Source organism: Enhydra lutris, unplaced genomic scaffold (genome assembly GCF_002288905.1).
Source record: "Enhydra lutris kenyoni isolate GAN:26980312 unplaced genomic scaffold, ASM228890v2 scaffoldscaffold17, whole genome shotgun sequence".
NCBI lineage: Eukaryota > Metazoa > Chordata > Mammalia > Carnivora > Mustelidae > Enhydra > Enhydra lutris.
The window spans coordinates 24,492,406-24,513,880 of record NW_019154101.1 but is presented as its reverse complement, the minus strand read 5'-3'; the positions used below and the strand labels follow the sequence as shown (position 1 = coordinate 24,513,880).

Here is a 21,475-nt window from a genome sequence, read left to right as displayed (position 1 = left end):
CAACTAGGTAAAACTTTCACATATTCTCTTGACCTTTAAATAATCTTCTCTACAAATCAATGTTTCCATATTGATTCCACCTCCTGGAAGACATTATGAGTTGCCTACCTTGTAGTAGACCCCACTCCCCTTTTTCCTTCCTTGCTAATAATCGCTAATAATTTTTATTTTATAGCAGTCGGTGCCAAGCCCCGGGAGCAAAGTCCCAACGTTCTAAACCCGTCATGGTAGACCCCTTTACTCTTTGTCTGTGATTGTTAAGGATGTGAGCACATGACCCCAAGTCATGGTCAATGAGACATATTGGGACATCTGATGGGGGTTTCTAGGAAAGATTTTTATTCTCTAATAAAAGAAAGAGAGCTATGAGAAGATCTCATCCTTTTACTTATTCCCTTAAAAAGGATTGTGTCAGCCATCATGAAACGACAAGGCTATGCAGGTCTTAAGGACAGATTGAGGTGTTAAGGGTTCAAATTTGCAACCAGTAATAAGTCCTAGAAACTGAGTGCACAGAATAAGAAAATATAGACAATATTGTATTATAATCATCAAATTTGCTAACAGACTAGATCTTAATTGTTCTAACCGCAAAAAGAAATAATTATGAGACAGGGTGAAGTGCAAACTACTACTACAATGGCACCCAATTATAGTATATAAATGTATCAAATCAGCATGTGGTACACATTAAATTTACACAATATTATATGTCAAATATATTTCAACTAAAAAAAATAAAATAAAATAAATGGATAAATAAAAGAATAAGGCTAGGAAGAGACAAAGGGTCATGAGGGAGGGAACCTGGAGTGGGAGATACTGAAGGGCAAAAGGGGGATGAGAATGATGGGCACAAGGAGAAGAGACTTGGCCAAGGGAAGACTACAGGCAAAGAGTAGGAGGGTCTAGGGACGACAGGGGTGTGTGGGGGTTGGGGGGCTGGAATCCTGAAGGTGTTAGAACATTTTAGTCCAGATCTCCTCTGGTTCGCTTAGGCCAGACAGTTCACCCATTTTAAATAGTTGAAAAAAGTAGGTTTGTTTCCTGGAGTCCATAGTCTCTCATGGTTCGTCTGATCTGAGGGTTTTAGAGGGGAAGGGGCATGGGGTGTTAGGTGAGCCTGGTGATGGGTATTAAGAAGGGCACGTATTACATGGAGCACTGGGTGTTATAGCAAACCGTGGATCATGGAACACTACATCAAAAACTAATGATGTACTATATGGTGACTAACATAACATAATAAATTTTTTTTTTAAATAAGAGAAAAAAATATAAACTCCACAAGGACAAAAAAAAAAAAGAAGTAGTAAGTTTTGGTAAGTCTGTAAACTTGGTCCATTCAGCCAAATGGTTGTGGTGTGCTCTGTGCTAACTCTCTTCTCTTCTTGCATCTAGTGGAGGGCTCCTCTGTACCCAGGTCAATTAAAAGATTTGATAAATTTGGTGAATTGGTCATTCAGAGAAAACGAATAATGCTAAAGTGTTTAAGTATTGACCAAACAAGAAGACTTTTGAAAAGATAAAAAGAGAAAAGAATACACTGGAAAATTTCCATGTGAAATGCTGACATTTTTATTATATTCATAAGAATATATTTCAGAAGATTAATAGTGAGGTTCAGACATTTTCAATTGTTTATTGGCTTTTTAAATGTTTATTCATGTGAACTGCTTATTTATATACTTTGTCCATTTTTCTCTTGGTTTGTGAGTCTTTTTTTATTTGTATGTGTTTATGTATTGTGGATATCAATCCTTTGCTCCTAATATATATTGCAAATATTTTATCCCATTTTACTTCTTGGCATTTAAACCTTTAATCCATTTCAAGTTTATTTTGGTGTCTGGTACAAGACTGGAATCTAATGGGGTTTTTCTATCTAGAAGTTAGACAATTTTCACAAGACTGTTTGTTAAGTAATCCATCTGGTCCCCATTAATCTGCAATGCTTCCTTCCAAAGTCTCATATGTGGCAGAGGCCATTTTAGGACCATCTATTGTGTTTTAGTCAATAGCTCTGTAAACTCTTGCACATAGGTTCCGTTATTACTGTGTTATTATGTACTTTTTTGTTCATACTTTTCAAAATTTCTCAGCTGTTCTCCTATTTTGACTATTATGATAGCTGTAATTATGATCATTTTGTCAAATTAAATTGTAAATGTTAGCATGTAGGAAGTGTGTTGTGGGAGAGGGAAGGCAAGTGATACGGATTTTTCTACTGCATTAATCCTTGGTGCAAATGTGGACCATGCTAGCCTTTCCAGTCAGAGAAACTTTCCTTGTGGAATTTGAAGTCCTTCCAACCCCATGGGTCTCCAAGCAAAACAAAGCTAGCCAACACCATGGACTGGGCAGCCATCGTCTCTTGTTTGTCAGACTCATTACCAACAACAGTACGAGAAAGCCTAGGCTCTTGGAGCTCACGCTTGTGTTCTCTGCAGCTTGTTTTGCAGAATCTTCTTGTGTGTGTGATCCTTTTCTACACCATGTACTACGCAGTTCTGGGCACATGTGGCATGATGCTCAAGTAAGTTGCCTTCCAACAGAACTAAAAAGCTAAGAGTGAATCTGAAAGGAGTTTATATTTGACCACCTGATGTGCCTTGATGGAATAGAGGGTGCAATGTTTTTAAAATGGTATATTTTCACACCTTTTTAAAGGAAAGATAGCAAATGTGCCATCTTCAAAATGATAAAAGCCACAACCATGAAATGATGTGGTTGGATAGGACCAGACAGGACTGCTCCTCTTCTTTGGAAGATAGTGATGGAAAGAAAGTGAAGCTCTTACTCCCTGAGCTGGTATTGAAACAGAGCAGATTTGAATGAGAAGGGGATTTAGAGATAATCTACGTCCAATTTAAATATTTTCTGATATGTACTGGAAATACCTCTTGGACCCAAATCAGGAGACCTAACTTCTAGCCCATGTTCTTACTAACTTTCTGGAAACATCTTAACTAAGCCATAGAGCTTCTCTTAATTGTCTTCATTTGTCAAATGGAAGTAATTGATCAAAAGAGAGTTACTATGAAGACAAAGTAAAATGTGTATTTTCAGTGTTGTTTCTATGTAAATGTGAAGCATTTTTTAGGGCTTTTTTTTTTTGCCTTTTTTTTTTTTTTTTTTGTCTTGCTATGGTTGCATTTTGCCTCTACAAATTTAGGTCGCCAATAAATTGATCGTCTTGAAATACATTATGTAGATTTACAAATAATTTCTCAGAAGTCGAGTGTTTATATAGTTTAATTTTATGGTGCAAGAAAGGAGTTAGGACCCTTTGATTTCAATATGCAGATTAGTAACCAAAAATAATTATACCAAGTTTTGCAATGGGAATAATGTTTTTCAGCATGCTTGCAGGCAAACCCACTGAGGAAGCATCTGTGCTCACATACAGCCTCAGCTCTTCCCGGGACTGGAGACGGTGAAGCCATGCCTGGAGCAGGGAAGAGCTAAGACTCTTCAGGGCTCTCTGAGCCTGATTTCAGGGATTTGTAGTTAATGTGAGTCAGAGGAGAGGAATTTTAAGTTCTTGGGCCTTAAAGCTCCAGGAGGCAGCTAACTGATTGACCAGCTGCACACAACTACAAACAGGCACCATAGAGGGTGTATATTTATAGACTCAGATTTTACAACGAAAGAGATCTCGGAGATTAACCTTTTCAATTTACAGAGAAGACATGAAAGTTCAGCTTCTAATGGAACTGACTTGCCCGAATTCCCAGTTTCACAACACCATCAGGTTTAGAACCTGGGTCTGGTTGATTTCCGGGCTGATGCTCTTGCCACAGGATTAGGTTACATCCTCTTCCTGTGTTTGATGGAAAGGACTTTCAAGATGATAGCTAAGGGCTAACTACCCCCCCCCCCCACCCAGGGGACTTCACTAGACAAATAAGACAACAGAGTTAAAAAGATTATTTGGCTGCCAGCTTCTACATGTGCCACAATGTGGCTAAAGCTAATGACTTATCATGTGAAGAGCAATATTCAAAGCCTTAATGTGGGAAGTTATGAACTGCCTCCCCTGGAGTAAACTATTTTCATTTGTAACATCTTCAGGGTATATGAGCTGGATGTCCTGGCACCATTTGATTTCAAAACAAACCCCTCATGGCTCAACACAAATTATAAAGGTAATTGGTTTTAATTTCCAATCTTTGTCAATTAGCGAGTTAAATGCCTCAAAAAACAAAATATTTTTTGTTTTGTAAAAATTTACAACATATCAAGCCTTCTTCTCAGCCATCTGTATCTTATATCTGACTTCAAAAATTAATGTGGAAAAATGCCATCCCAAATTTTAAAGTGGCTATTCCTGAAAGATGGGATAGAATGGAGTAGTGGAATAATTGAATAGAATTATTATAGGAATTTTTGTTTGGTGATCTTGTAGGTAAATTTTTTGTACATTAAATATTTTTCAAAGAAGACTGATTTAATATATTGATATAGAGAAATGCTCATGAGATATGGCATGGAAAATGAAGATGACAATAGTGTTTGTGTAGTGTAATTATTCATTTTTGTAGAACAGAGTAAAATACATGGTGTCAGTGGTAAGAAATCTGGAGAATTATGCAACAAACTGTTATCTCCCAGCTGGGATGACAGAGGACTTTCATTTTCTGCTTTGTACATTTCTGCTTAGTTTGATTTTTCTTTCCAAAGTAGGGGGGAAATGTTCCAAAGGAAAAGTAATATGTGAGAGTACACTAAGAAAAAATTTATCTCTTTAAAATTCATAATATTGGTTAAAAATAATTATTAATTAATACCTACTGTATTCATAAGCCTTATATATGTTAATAATAACAGCTACTTGCATTGAATATATGTCAAACTTACTTCTTTGAGGGATTCATGGTGAGTTCGTCCCATCTTTAGAAAAATGAGATTTTAATGTTATTTCTATTATAAAATAATACACATAAATTAATGAAAGCTTATAAAATACCTACAAATAGAGAGTAGAAAAAGAGGAAATTCAATCACAAACTTACTTTCTAAACAAAATTATTCTTAACAGTCTATCAAATTTCTTCCTACTCTTTTTTTTTAATGAATTGTGGATTTTTTAAACATTACAATTCTTTAGAAAACCACTGGACATTTTTTTTTTGGAACAAATATGCAAATGTACAAATATTGCCTCAAGCCAGAGAAACCAGATTTTTTAATATGATTTGCACAAGAAACTTGGTCAGTTAAAATTACTGAATTCAAATTAAAAAGCTTTAAAAGAACCTCCTCAAATGGGTAACCTTGTTTGGTACTATTATCAATTGAATTTTAGATAGACAAGGAATATGTTAGGAAAAAGAGACTTTCATTCTAATGAGACACAAAAGGTCTAACAGTCCATCTTAAGTTTCTCTTTATGTGCTTTCCTATTGAAGATAGAATTACCTTATTTTCTATCAAAACTGTCCACAATTGATAAGGGAATAGTCACAGTAAAGAGTTAAGTAAGAGCTATATGTGTGTTTTTTGGGAGGGGATTGAAAACTCAACTGTTAGTATTTAATTCTTGCCTTTGGGTCAGTCCATGAAGATAGGAATGACATAGCTTATTGGAAAGGCTGTGTTTTTACATAGTGGAGATTAGTGAAGATCCCAGGATGTCTGGCACAGTTTATATTCTTCTCTCCTCTCACAAAACACTAACATTTGTACAAAGATATCAATAAAGCCTTAGCCTATTAGATCTTTAATTTTGGGCTTGGGGAGATAACTGCCATAACTCTTCAAAGTTGTTACTTTGAGAATTTAGACTTTAATCTCAGAGATAAAGTGTAAGAGTAATCTCAGAGCCTTGGGCATGTAGTTAGGGTCAAGTTTCTTGTCTGTTTCAACGATTTTCATCACCCAGGAGAGTAGGTTTAGCAAGGACACTGGAAAGTTTAAGTCTAGTTAAAACATTTTGATTACTAATATCTTTCTTTTGCATAGCAGAAAATAGGCTACAAATTGCTTTCATTTCAAGTTAAAATCCTCCCAACAATTTCTTGAGGTAGATAAGAAAGCACTCCACTTCCCAATTATAGAGAAGAAAACAAGACTGACCCAGAGGTTAAAATTGTACTCAAGGTTTTATAACTCCTAAGCTCAAAGGCAAGACTATAACACTGGTATCCTGACTTTAAATTTTGTATTACTTCTTTTAAATCATGCTTTCTTTCATATTATAAACAAAGCATAAGACTTTTTCATCAATATATGCAAATACAGCTTGTTCAAGACTAAAATCAATGTCTTCAAGCAGCTGCGAGTTAACCTATAAAATCTGTCAATGCTGATAAAAGAGGCATCTCCATTTCCCTATAATAATCTGGAGGCTCTATGAGCCACTGATAGAGGTAGAAGTGGAAACGTGGTGGGAAGAGGTGGTGTCAGTATGATACAGGAATGGAGTTCCTCCCACAGCTTCAATTTTAGGGAACAGGACATGCTGAACCGAACTTTCTTCCCATATGATAAAAAAGGAGTTGGTATGAATTCTCCCTCCAACTTTTTGAAACCCGGTAAGTAAAATTAAATCAAATTGAGGAGGAGTAACTGTAAGGCTTTTCAAAAGGATGGCACTTGGGACTTGGTCACTTGGTTAGTGCCTAGCTCAGCACAAAACAATCCTGGTTTGCTGGTTAATAAAATTATTTATGCACAAAAGGATAGAATATTATTATTTTACCTCTTGCTTTGAAAAATGGAGAGTTTGCCTGTCTAGATTCGTTGATCCCTGAATTATAAGAACATACTAATCATTTGCTGCATTATTATTTTTAAAAGAAAGGTTATTTTTACAGAAAGTCAAGTCATTACAAAGGGACCTTGATAGTATGCCACACATATCTTGCACATGTTTGATGGGTCTCTCCTTCGAAACCACGATAGTCTTAAAGATCCGTATCAAAGCCAAGACGTAAAACATTGACCCTTCTTCACATGTTCAAGGCTCTTAGAGATTTGTGGTCCTGACCTGTAAGTTACTAGCTCTTGATACATGTTGTGGAGACCACTCTGAGACAACTGAGTGGATTTAGAAGAGTGTCTCCATCCATACAACTCATTTTTGAGGCTTCCTTTCATCCAGGGTTATTGGTTATGTGTCCCAGATTACTATCTGAAGGTGCCATTTTGTTATAAAGACATGAAGGAACTCGTTTCCAAGAAAGGCAATAATTGGGACCAAAGAAATGTTATAAGTCATTGAATTCTTACATTTCTTTTTTCATTTCTGAAAACTCAGAACTGAATTTTTCATTAGTTTTTAATATAGCTTAAATAGAGAGTTGCAAATCCAATTACAGACCAGCATTATTGGTTATATAGCAACTTTTCTTTATTGTATTTTACCTTTAAAATGATAAGTACATAAACAATGAATCTTGGAACACTGAAAAAATAAAATTTTTTAAAAATGGTAAGTACAGAGAATGTGAAACAAATTATATACTGTAATTTTTCTATGAGTCAAAGGATTATTAAGGGACAGAATATGTTAAAAAGTTCTTATCCAAATTTGGGGATTGTTAAGAGATGGGATATTTTGGAAATTCTTACCAAAATTTCTTTGCACAATCTTACTAATTGTGTTTCAGAACTGTTAGTTTCTCTAAGTTCCAAATAATTATATTCTTCATTCTATTTGCAGTTCTTCTAGTCTCAACACAGGTCACCTACTTTGTTTGCGGATTGCTCTTCGTTCTAGTTGTAGAAGAATGGGTCTGGGATTATGCTGTTTCAGTAACTATTCTCCATGTTGTCATCACTTCCGCTAGTAAGCAAAATAAAATAAACAAAGAAAATATGTTAAATCTGATTTGGTACCTAAACTGCTTCACAAGAGTAAAACTTTGTTAGCATGGTGTCCTCTGATGGCTTAATCATCAAAACTGATGCTAGTTCTTCCCTCCCTCCCCACACTTCTCCCCAACTAAGTTCTATACTTCCTGGGAGAGGTTTTCATTGGCTGCATCTTCCGATTCAAAACTGTACTGAATGTAGATGTTTCCTATTCTCCTCTCATGTTCAACTTGTCATCAGCTTGTACACAGTTTGCCTCCGTTCGGAATACTTTTCTTCCAGAACCTTCCTTGAGGCAGAAATTGACCAAAGACTGGGAACTGGATCCCAAGGAAACCCATACTGTCAGGCTTGCGAACTTCCCAACAATAGTTATTTTACCAAGAATACTATGTTCTTAAACAAGGGGTTTTATTTCTACCTGCGATCTTTGAAGTCAAAGGAAAATGGATTCAAATTCCAATCCTACCTTTTTATGAAGTGTGTAGTCTTAAGGGAAGTCACAACAGCATTCACATTAGTTGCCTCCTCTATGGAGCAGGGAGACCTAGGGACATTTCCATGAGAATGAGAAATTGTCTGACGTAGTGTCTAAGCGGATCATAATTACTCAGTAAATGACAGTTTAATCCATTCTTTCATTCATCTATTCAAAACTTACTCTTCTGTCATAACTTTTCTCCCTTCTTATCTTCCATTATTTAAAAAAAAAAGGTACTAGTCAAAAGATGGGTGGGAATCAACCATTCAGCTAAAATTCAATGTTATTTTTATTTATTAGCAACTTAAATTACTTTTTTTTTTCAGTGCTGTGGTCTACTTAATGGCTTCATCAGTCTCCAATTTAAGAATACACAATTTCCCAGTGAATTATTACATCCTAGCATCACTATTATTAGAGAATTCTTGTACATCAATCTCCTTGTCCCCAGACACACACTCCCCTTTAGTAACTTTCAGAACTAGTAAACCCCATATCTCAATTTCTCTATTTTACTTTGGGGCTAAGTTTACATGAAAGACGGCCATGGGATATTTGCAAAAGGGCTCTGAGGCATAGGGTGGCTGAATCTTCAAGGTTGAGACAAGGTATAGGTTCCAGACCCAGAAAAGTTACAAGGTAATTGTCTAACACATGGCACATAGAAAATACTTAATAAATACAGCTAAATAGAGTTCAGAGTGAAGTGGCTCAGAACTCCAGAGAAAGTCAGGTGTTGAGAATTCGGGATGACCTTAGGATTATCTGTTATATAACACTCAAATCAATTCTGTGAGCTGACCCAAGAACCTGACGATTCATAACATCCTAACATCTCCTAGAGGAGGAGTTTCAGGTATCTTATTTAATAAATGACTTTGTAAACTATGATCCAAGTATAGCTTTGGGGCTAGCTGATTTCATGAATGTGAAAAAAATTTCTCTTTGTCATGTGGATATGATCTGACGAAACAAATATTTCTTCATGTGTAAAAATTAATGCATTTTAAAAAATGAACAACACCTTCTTTTTTTTTTTCTTTTCCAGTTATGTTGGAATTCCCCTTGACATCACATTGGTGGGCTGCTTTAGGTATATATGCATGATATCCAAATATATTATACACGTGTGTGTATATATTATGTTCAGCATAAAATTTATACGTAAAGTGGGAGCATCAAAATATTTTTACGTGAGTCAGGTAATTGGACTAGAAGACTGCTCAAATAAATAAAAATAAAATAAAATAAAATAAAATATATTTTAATTCTACAATTATAGGCAATAAAACACAATATATATTTGTGACATATTCTTTTGGTTCTCTTTCAACATGAACAGTGTTTCTATTTTTATGGTAGCACATCTCATTTCATTTACTTTTTTCTCCCCACAAGTGGAACAACTGAATTCATCAATTATACATCTAGTAACAAAACTAACCAAGTTGAAGTGGACATTTCTAAAGCTTTTTCTTTAGCTTAAGCTAGTATTGACCACAGATATTTTTACATTTCCCCTTTTCAGTAAATTTAGCAATAGTTTTTATTTAAATATTGTCAAGCTTAATGATGAGAAATGGAAAGGCAACATTTCACAACATTGTTTACCTGAAAGTTAAGTTTTCTGTTTAATAGGTCAGTATTATTTATATTACTCATTAGTTCCCTTCACTACAGGTTAATGTTCTACTTCCCTTACACAGACATAAGTCTTAGTGTGTACTCTTTTCTAATATTGTTTGGTTCTTATAGAAAACACATGTAGAATGTACTGATATTTTATTTTGCATGATGCTTTCAAAAATGCACATTTTTAATGAATCAGAAAGAAGATACCTGAAAGACAGGTTACCAGTATAAGTAGAAATGAAAACAACAACTTATCCCTTGGATTTTCCTCACAATACCACAAAATGTACTAAGCCCTAGGCAATTCAGTCACCTAGCACATGCCACCTTGATGACAAGGAGAGTTGGTGTTGGCATACTGGAGTGGCCAATACAATTTGCTAAAATAGTTTGGTCACTATTTTGGCTTTAAGAACTAGGGTTAGATTACACAGAGAACGGGTTGCCAAATGATGTTTGAGGTAAATTTCTTTGATTTTCTTTGAGTCAAAAAATTTAGATACAAAATAATAGTGACTAAACATATTGGAAATTTTATCTCCTGGTTTCACACTGGATGTACACGTTTATGTGAGGAGATTGTGCAGTCCTGCTAAGCCTCTGATCCACTAGGGGCTCTTACCTCAGGGACTTTTACCTTTCATGGGAGTTATACTGTTACTGCCACACAAGGAATAACAGATTTATGAAAGCCCTGTTAGGCTGGATTAATATTTTAAAAAAAGAAGAATCATTGGGCCAATGAAGTCAGAGCTAAAGGTGTTCTCATACAACCAAACAGCCCAGGTAGGTAGACTTCTGTATTCAAAATCTTTTCTACACTAAAAAATATTTTCCAAGTTAGAGGAGAGCATATCTTCCTTTTATAATTAGAGAGAAAATACTTTATGAAATATTTTTAAATACAACAACACAAACAAATGACAGGTCTGAAGAGCTAAAAGAATTGAGAATTGTAAAACTGTTGGCATGTGCTTTGACTCCATTGCCTTTGAATTCTGAGTTTTAAGAGCTCCTTACTATTAATTTGACAGAACCACACATCTATTCCCTGAAGGAAGTTTTGAATTTCAACAATTTATCGGCACAGAATATATACCTACTGTCTCTTAGCTGAATCTATAAACTACCTTCTTTCAAATGCTGTGTCAGTTTCAGGAACATTATTTTAGTCATGACAATTGTTCTTATTCATAATCTCACCAATGAATTATTCATTATTGGTAGTTAACCAAAACTCCCCTTTCATTACTTGCAGGATCCGGCTTAATTTCAATGATATGTGGAGGCCAGGCTTTTGCATACTGTTTGTTCAAAGACAACTTTATCTATCCAGATCTGGATGAGTTTTAACAGAACAGCTGAATTAATTTGCCTCAGAATTTCTATATTATTATATACATTGTGTTGGAGTTAAATTGTATTTTTTGTTCACACCTATATTCAAGATTGAATTTATTCTAGATCCTTGATAAGTATAAAAAGAAAAAGAGATGTTAATGGAGAGCAGAAGAATCCCAGTAAGGTATTCATGAGCCAAATGTTGCCAATACATAAAAGGCAGTGTTTACCAAAGTGTTCTCCATAGAACACTAGTTCTGTAGTATGTTAATAGTACCACTCAAGGAAAAGAAACTTGCTTGTTTAAGTATATTTGTGGATTCCTGGGTTTACGTAAAACAGACGTTTATTTTGGGACTTCTCAGGATCTTTAACATACTATTATGAACAGGGCATCTCAAAGCTGTGCACCATTTCTCAGATGTATTTGACCCAGGGACACACTTAGAAAATGCTGATGTATCCTGTGGAAGGTATAACATAGAAGAGAGTGGAGTTAAAACGATTACAAATCTTTATAAGCAGAATTAGATTCTATTACTGTCGCACAGTATTTGTTTCTCTGGTAGCACATTGCTTGTAAAATTATTACCTTTTAAAAAATATTCGTGTCTATTTCTTTCCTCAGATTGTGTTCTTATGACAAAGTGCTTCTCAGAATTTAGTATGCATTTGAATCACCTGGAAATCTTGTTACTATGCAGCTTTTGGTTTAGAAGGGCTGGGATGGAGCTGAAAATTCTGTATATCTTTTTTTTTTTTAAGATTTATTTATTTATTTTAGAAAGACAGAGAGAGAGAGAGTGGGAGAGCTCACAGAGGGAGAGACAGAGGAAAAGGGAGAAAATCCTCAAGCTGAGCATGGAGCCCAGTGCAGGGCTGGATCCCAGGATCCTGAGATCATGGACCTGAGCCAAAATGAAGAGCCGGGCACTTAACTGACTGAGCCACCCAGGTGCCCCTAAAATTCTATATATCTAACAATTCCTGGAAAATGCCTGTGCTGTGGGTCCATGGACCACAGTTGAAGTAAAAGGTCTAAGTGGTTGGACCAGATATTTTTTAAGGTTATATAGCTCTGTACTGCCAGTCCTATGTTTATTCAATAAATGTTTGTTGAATTAGATTAAAACTGAGGTGAGTTACACTTACTTAATTGCTTTAAATATTTACCACTTTTAAATGTAGTTAAAATACCTTTTGATATAGAAGAAGTGCATACCATGTTTACAACTAAAATATAAATATAGGAAAAAGGATAGGAAAATAACATACACCACTTCCCCTCCATCCATATATTTCCACATACTAACATTTTGGGAAACAATTAAAAACTAAATTAAACCAGCTCTGGAATTTTTTCCTAGATGACTCTTTTTACTCTAAAATCTGTTTCTCTTGGGTTGCCTAGCTGGTTCATTTGGAGAGCATGTGACTCTTGATCTTGGGGTTGTGGTTGTGAGCTCCACGTTGCGTGTAGGATTACTTAAAAATAAAATCTTTTAAAAAAAGATCTATGTCTTCCATAAAGATTTGCATCCAACCAATAAAAAATGTCAAGCTAATTATATATATTCCAGACAACCTTCTAAAAACAACTTTGTGTTGATCAGTTACTGGTTAGATAATTCAAACTTCTCATGCATATTTAAATATGAATATGATACTTTCTTCCTTGCTTCTTTCTCATATTTACTTATTTCCACAAACTTTTGTCTTACATCCATTATTCTCAATCTTCCCATTATTCTCTTCCAAAATATTTAGTCATAGAAGTAACAAAATATGTAGCTCATCTAAATCAGTCAAAGGATTATAAATTCCTATTATTAATAGGGACTTTCATCTTTAAAGGAAGGCAGCATAGGATAGCTATGAACAGGTCAGCATTATGATCTTTGATTCTCCAATTAAAACCCCACCAACAGCATACAGAAAAGACTGTCTTGTTATATATAAAACAAAACTCAATCCTGCTCTATGAAAAATACAAATATCAAACAGTGAATCACTGATGAGAAAGTCTGACCCTATAGGAACTCACACATGGAAGAAATTTGCAGAAACATTAAAACTGCCTAAGTAAATTTGATAATTAAAAAAAGATTTGGTTGATTAAGTACTTTTTAATATATTGAGAATTAAGTTACACTAGTAAATTAGAATAACAATCTCTCCAGACTCCGAAGACCATAATATCTTGTCATTCTGTAGTGTAGCTTAATTAGCATGTTTATTTCTAGGATTAGGAATCCATCTGCTCAGGTAATTACTATTGTGTGAATCCTTCTCTTTATTTTTTTTCCTCCTGATCACAAGAATAATCTGTGGTTTTCTTCTCTTACTCATTAAAATGATTATTGCTATCTATTTGATGACACAACTTGACACACAAAAATTAAAAATATAATTAGAGTACATATTTTAGCTTAAATATATTGTATATCAGACACAGCAACTAAATATCCACTTTAGCTTTTATTGCTTTGAACTGTATATTAATTCAAAGACCAAGAGTCATGCCCACGTAACATTTCCAGTGTCCCTCACAGAATCATAAGAAGGTGAAATCCTACCCAGAAATTACTTAAATATTTTTTAAAAGGTAATACTTTTATGTCATGCATAACCTTTCCATGAACATCCTTTACAGTTATTACACCACTGTGGTATAATGTAAATCAATTTGCATATTCCTTTAATAACGTTTTACTTAAAAGAATTATTTTCCAAATGAATGAACAATATCTTTACCTTTGCTGATAAAGATTCCAAAATATATATAAATAAGGATTGGTGTAAAGATTACTCTGATCTACAATTTAATGGGCTTTGTTAAGCCAGTGTACCCTAGCAGCTGAATTGATAATTTCAAAAGCTGTTTGCTATCACTCTAAATCTATAGGACTAACATAACACAATAAAAAAATAAATCTATGAGGATTATTCTACAGAAATGCAAACAGGGGCACCTGCGTGGCTCAGCTGGTTAAACATCTGACTCTTGATTTCAGCTCAGGTCATGAATTCAGGGTCATGATCTCAGTCAGGGTCAGGGTTTCAAGGTCATGAGATTGAGCTCCATGTCAGGCTCTGCACTGGCCATGGAGCCTGCTTAAGATTCTCTCTCTCCCTCTGCCCTTCCCCTCCTCTCTCCCTCACCATAAGTAAGTAAGTAAGTAAATAAATAAATAAATTCATTTATTTAAAGAAATACAAACATATACTATGAGATAGAGAATTTTATGACAAACATCTTAAGGAAAAACAAAGGCATTTCCTGAAGTTCTTGCTCCGTAAACCTTGGAAACCTGAATTGCTAGGTAGATAAATCTGTAACAAGAGCATCATAGATATGGTTGTGGTAAAATCTCAGAAAAGGGAGGAAATACTCAGAAAAGGGAGGAAAGTTTGGTTCATATGAAGATAATGTAATTCTTCTATGGAAATTTTCTACTACAGAAAAAGGCTTCATAAAAGATGTAAAAATGTGAGAATGTTTCACATTTTTAATAGAGGACAATAAAGTTACAAATTTTCCAAGTATTATGGTTTACTTATCTTAGTGGTTTCTTTTAGATTTTCTTTTATCCTATCTAAATATTCTGGTACTTCAGTAACAAGAGGACCAAAGCATCCTTAAAAACACAGTTAATTATGAACTGTGTCTCCTCTTGATGAAGAATATTCACTCTCTCCCATATGACCAATAATTCAAACAGGAAGGAATTAAAAATATTACTCCAATAATTACCTTAAATTAAACCTGCACAAAGTATCAGTTTGTTAATCTAGCTGGTATCATAGTTATTTAAAACTGAGCTCATTATCTCTTACTATTCCTGTATATCTCTTATATATTAGCACTCTTAGAAATTATCACTGTAGTATATTATTTATTGTTAAAAATAGGAAAATATAAAAGGTTGAAGGAAGAAAATAAAGATAATTCATAATCTCAATTCAGAATTTGGTGTATGTGTGTGTAATATAAGTGAATAAAAACTTATATAGCCATTTTTTTTTAATTTTATTTATTTGAGTTAGAGAGAGAACATGAGTGGGGTGGAGGGAGAGAGAGAGAGAGAGAAGCAGACCCCCTGCCAAGAAGGGAGCCCAACACAGGGCTAGATCCAAAGACCCAGGGATCCTGAGCTGAGCTGAAGGCAGTCGCTTAACTGACTGAGCCACCCAGGTGCCCCAACAGCCATTTCTTTATTATCAATGCTTAAGTTCTTTTTTTTTTTTTTTGATGCTTAAGTTCTATATAATTCTCTCTCACATTGAGTAAATAGGTAGACCTTCACTTGCATTCACAGTATTTTGTTAAATTGGGTCACTAGAAGTGAAATTATTAGGTCATATGGTATAAATGTCTTTGAATTACTGAAAAATATCTCCAAATTGCCTTTCAGAAAGTCTGAACTTATTTATTCTCCCACCAAAAGCCCTATTTTACTAACTCCTCCAACTAACTCCTCCAACACAAAAATTGTCATTTTTATACTTTTAATATATGTCTATTTTCCTCTACTCCCACACAGTCCGTATTTGACTATAGTCCCAATTTTGTTGTACTCCTCCAACCCCAAAATTTTCATTTTTACACTATTTAGTATATGCCTATTAAAATGATATTTTTGCAATGCATATCAATGCCTCAGTTATTACAACAAAATTATTTCTGTCATTGAAACCTAAATTAAGACGATCAGTAAACCAATTCCAATTTAGAGGAATTTCATTCATCCTACTTTTGGAGTAGCCTTTAACAACCAATATAGATCAAATGCCTGCTGGGTACAGGACACCAGTTACACAACTATCTCTCCTTTCCTCTAACCAGACCACAAATATTTCGCTAGGTCTTGGGATTGTCATGCTTGGCACTAGAAGGGATCAAATGCAGCACAGGTAAAGCAACATACTTAGCACTTGTTATGTTTTTAACTGTTGTTGAGTAGATGACAGCCCAAAGAAGAGGAGATTTAAGCTGTTTGATGGCAGGGATAGGGTTGGTTCGATGTCCTATAGCCAGCAACTAGAATAGGGTTGGAGACGTATCAGACATATCATGTGCACATAAATATTTGTTAAATGAGAAGAAAAAAACAAGTTCATTTCAAATTAGTTGCATGTTGGAAGACTTTGGGAACGTGTCCAACACCGGCACACCTGCAGTGGGATTGATTGATGTACTGATCCAGCCAAAGTCAGTGTCAAAAGGAAAAGACGTCCACAGATTGTCCTTGGAGAAAGAGGATACCCAGGAGCAAGAGAATAAAATGTTTAAGCTGAACATAATTGGACACATTACACCCTCACCAGACTCATGTTAGAGCAGACTCAGAAAAACATTTTCAACTCCTAAGGTATTGGTGAGTAATGTGTATTTTATACAAGATTTTGGGAGGAGATGGAAAAGAGGGCTGAATGTCACTCACCACAGCACTCTTACTCATCCCCTTGTTGACATCTTGGCTCTTGTCCCTATTTGTTGCCAATGACTAGGTCTCTCTTTTCTTCCTCACCGTATCTCCACAGAGCCTTTAAAAATGCCCGATATACCAGTCAGGTTCTGATCACAGAGAATATATACCAGCAATCAAAATAAAATCCATGTTGTTACTTGGAGAACAATTATCCTTTGTTCTCCTCACATGTTCCTACTGGTTATCACCCTAAACTCTCCCAAATGGCTTTGCAAAATCTTCGCTTTGTCAGAAGACATCGAATCTTTCCTCATGGCCAAATTTTGCTGCTGGAAAGGAAATGCTGTATGTATGTTTTAGAGTGTTTGTTCCAACAACTTTCTGCAATGACAAAAATTTCCATTTCCATGTTCTATGAACATTTCTAGATCAGTGCTGAGCTGTACAATAGGCACTAGCTACATGTGGTTATTGAATAAACCTACAGAGATCTAGGCACTGAATATTTTTTTATTTAATTTTAATTATTTTAAATTTAAACTAATGGTGGCTGTACTAGACAATGTAGATCTCTCTCCTATCCATTTACAAGGGGAAAATAGTACCATCTGCAGATATTGTAACTCCCAATCAGGCTGAAGTTTTTTCTTTTTTTAAGATTTATTTATTTGTTTTAGAGAGAGAGAGAGAGAGAGAGAGATTGCACATGCAGGAGTGAGGGGAAGGGTAGAGGGAGAGGGAGAGAGGCAGGCTCCCCACTGAGCATGGAATCCCACGTGGGGATCGATCTCAGGACCCTGAAATCATGACCTGAGCCAAAACTGAGAGTCATGCCTAACCGACTGAGATATCCAGGTGCCCCAATCAGGCTGAGTTTTAAGTTATTATGAAGGATAGAAAGATCCATTCACAAAAAGAAGTGTTAGAAGTAAAGGACATGCTTCCCTCCATGGTTATCACTAGATCTGATGTCCACAATTCTCTGGTAATCAACTGTTTGATTGCACTGAGAATTCAGAGGATTAAAGTAACCCATCAGTTCCATAGTAACAGACAGAAATATACAAACCAGACCCTATCTTGATATCGGGGAGAATATGTTCTCTGCCATGGTCTGGTATGAACATACTGGTTGCCGAGCAATCTTAAAGTTGCTTGTGGAAAGTCATTTTCCATCATGTACTACATTTTTCAGAGCACTGTAAATGAGCAAAGCCTAAGTGGGAATAGGAATGGAACCCAGCCCAATTTGCTGGAACTCAGGATGAACCAAAGGAGAAAGTATATAGAAAGCCCAGGGTTTGTCATCCAGGCTAGTATACGCAAAGGCCATGTGTACATTGTTCAGTCATATACAATGTGTTGGTGTTTATATATTCTTTCATATAAAAAATGTAACTTCTGTCTTGGAGCTATGACTGAAATTTGATTTCTCTCTCTCTCTCTCTCTCTTTTTTTTTTTTTTTGTCCTTTCATGAGTGTCTAGTATCAACAACTGTTAAATGCAGAACTGTGCTGACAACGCTTTAAAAAAAAAATCACAGAAATGTGTAATCTGGAAACCTAGCTCCTCTTTCCCTTCCCTTTAAAGGCCTCTTGATCTTCCCCTGGATGACTAATACCATGTTTCAGACTGTGAGGAGCACTTTAGTAACAGTGTATTACGAGCTATCAGCTTCCAATTGGATTAACGGAGTCATGGAAAAAGCTGCATAGGAATTGGACGAGGGATGGCATACCATATTATGTAACTATTTTTATGGTCACAGTGGCTTTCACCACCGTGTATCATTCTATATCTTGAATGGTTTGAGGACTTAAATCAGCTTTGAGAATAATTTAGGTTTTAACTGGTTGTTTCTAGAGGAGACTGGCAAATGTATTTGATCCCATTGTAATAACTACCCTCTTTGCTTTCCTCCAAAATGTTTTATAACATTTTCTTAATTTGCTCTTACAGTCTTTTTAGATCAGATATTTTCAGTCTTTTATTTGACACTAAAAAAGAATTTTAGTGAATTAAGATTTATATCGGAGCTATCGAGTTGGACTTGCAGTTTCTTTTCTAGCAATCCGAAGTAGTCAGCAAGTCTTGTAATGAGGGTGTCTGTGGTACCTGGTTGTAAATTATAGGCATCTTTTTCTAGGAAAGTACTGTAATAAGATGACTAAGATACTAATAGAATGAGGGCTGGCACTAGGCAGAAAAATTAGTATTTGATGCTTTTTAAAACTTCCTGAAAAATACTACCAGAATGGTACAATATGGTAAGCACTGAATACAATATACCATTTTTGACATTGTTGATAAGTGTGCTGACACAAGTACTTGCTTCTAGACAGATACAAGGACCAAGGTGGGTTTTCTAACCCAAGGTGTGTCATTCTTCCACTGTGGAATTTATATTTATTTGATCCAGTGAGTGACTACTGCTCACCCCTTCTTTATTCTATCATTCGGTACCAGGTTTTTGGGCAACATTATTCTTTCCCAAGTAGATTAATGCCTGCTTCTGGTCTTGGAAAATGCCAGGAAGACTTTTGCCAAAGCCGGCAGTGGATCTCAGCCACCATGGAAAATTCCAGTCATAAAGGAGGATGTTAGCACCAAGAGCAGAACTATGAACAAGCTGCCTTTGACAGTCTAGATTAGCAAAAGTCACCAGTAGATTTGGGACAAATCTAATTGCATATCAACAGCTTCACTCTACCTAGAATGGGCGGTCATTGTAGGTGTTTCTGTAGGTACAGGACCTTCTAAAGACCTTGGCTTGCCTCCCTGTCTCAGTCCCATGAAAGGGTTAATCTACCTTCCCCCATTCCAATCACCCAGGGTGTGTCACTTGGGATATCCTCCAAGAACCTGAAATGAATGAAAACTTTTCATTTTTAGGAGCCACAAAGCTCCATTAGAACCCCTGAAAGAATACTGCAAAGTTGTAGGAAACAAGATAAACATAAAAAATTCATAGTATCCCCCTCTAAGAGCCAATTAGAAAATATTTCAAATAAAGATCTTTTTTAAAATAGCAATAAAATCAGGGTACCTGAGTGGCTTAGTCAGTTAAGCATCCAACTCTTGATTTCTGCTTAGGTTGTGATCTCAGTGTTGTGAGATAGAGCCCCACATCAGGCTCTGTACTAGGCATGAAGACTGCTTAAGATTTTCCTCCTCCCTATCCCCCTACTTCTCCTCCCTCACCCTATAAATAAATAATATAATATAATAATAAAATCTTAAGTTATCAGGAATAAAACTAAACAATTATGTGTAAAACTTATAAGACTATACTGAAGTATATTTAAAAGGCACTGAAAAATTACTCTATCCCCCCACACACCTTCCCTTCAGCAACCCTCAGTTTGTTCCTTATATTTAAGAGTTTCTTATGGTTTGCTTCCTTCTCCATCTTTATCTTATTTTATTTTTCCTTCATTTCCCCTATGTTCGTCTTTTTTTCCCTTAAATTCCACATACGAGTGAAATTATATGGCATTTGTCTTTCACTGACTGACTTATTTCATTCAGCATAATACATCTAGTTCCATCCATATTGTTGCAAATGGCAAGATTTCATTTTTGATGGCTGAGTAATATTCCATTGTTTATATATACCACATCTTCTTTTTCTATTCATCAGTTGATGGACATCTGGGCTTTTTTCATGTTTTGGTTATAGTGGATAGTGCCTTTATAAACATTGTGGTGCATGTGCCCCTTCAAATCACCACTTTTGTATCCTTTGGATAAATACCTAGCAGTGAAATTGCTGGGCCATAGGGCAGTTCTATTTTTAACTTTTTGAGGAACCTCCATGCTGTTTTCCAGAGTGCTGCACCAGTTTACATTCCCATTAATGGTGTGAGAGAGTTCCACTTTCTCCACATCCTCACCAACATTTGTTGTTTCCTGAATTGTTAATTTTAGCCATTCTGACCAGTGTGAGGTGGTATCTCATTGTGGTTTTGATTTGTATTTCCCTGATGAGTGATGTTGAGCATTTTTTCATGGGTCTGTCAGCCATTTGTATGTTTTCTTTAGAGAAATGTCTGTTCATGTCTTCTACCCATTTCTTAACTGGATGTTTTATTTTGGGATTGTTGATTTTGATAAATTCTTTATAGATTTTGGATACTAGCCCCTTTACTGATATGTCATTTGCAAATATCTCTTCCCATTCCATGGGCTGCTTTTTAGTTTTGTTGATTGTTTCCTGTGGTGTGCAGGAACTTTTTATCTTTTAAAAAAAATACATTGTATTTATTTATTTGAGAGAGAGAGTGCACAAGCGAGAGAGGACAATAGGTGGAGTGGCAGAGGGAAAGAGAGAAGCAGGTTCTCCGTTGAGCAGGGAGCCCCATGGAGGGATCAATCCTAGGACCCCCATGGTCATGACCTGAGCCAAAAGTAGATGCTTAACTGACTGAGCCCCCTCAGCCACCCCAGAAACTTTTTATCTTGATGAGGTTCCAATAGTTCAGTTTTGTTTTTGTTTCCCTTGCCTCTGGAGATGTATCTAGTAACATAAATAATACAATGTGAAGTTACTTGCAGTTTATAAAAATACAAAAGAATAGTATCTGAATATAGAAAACATTTGTACATTCGAGTAAGAAAATACAAGTAACTCAGGGACGCCTGGGTGGCTTAGTTGGTTAAGCATTTTAATGATGAGCTCAGCTCAGGTCAGGTCTTGATCTCAGGGTTGTGAGTTCAAGCCCTGCACTGGGCTTCCACACTGGACATACAAGAAAGAAAGAAAGAAAGAAA

General features: G+C 35.6%; 1 protein-coding gene across 1 annotated transcript; it reads left to right on the top strand.

Moving 5' to 3' along the window:
• Positions 1–2,351: 2,351 nt before the first annotated feature.
• On the top strand, positions 2,352–9,406 carry LOC111147766 (transmembrane protein 244). The gene is given in 4 exon segments (XM_022503994.1): positions 2,352–2,507; positions 4,046–4,148; positions 7,667–7,792; positions 9,348–9,406. Coding segments are annotated over 4 exon segments (444 nt in total).
• Positions 9,407–21,475: the final 12,069 nt, after the last annotated feature.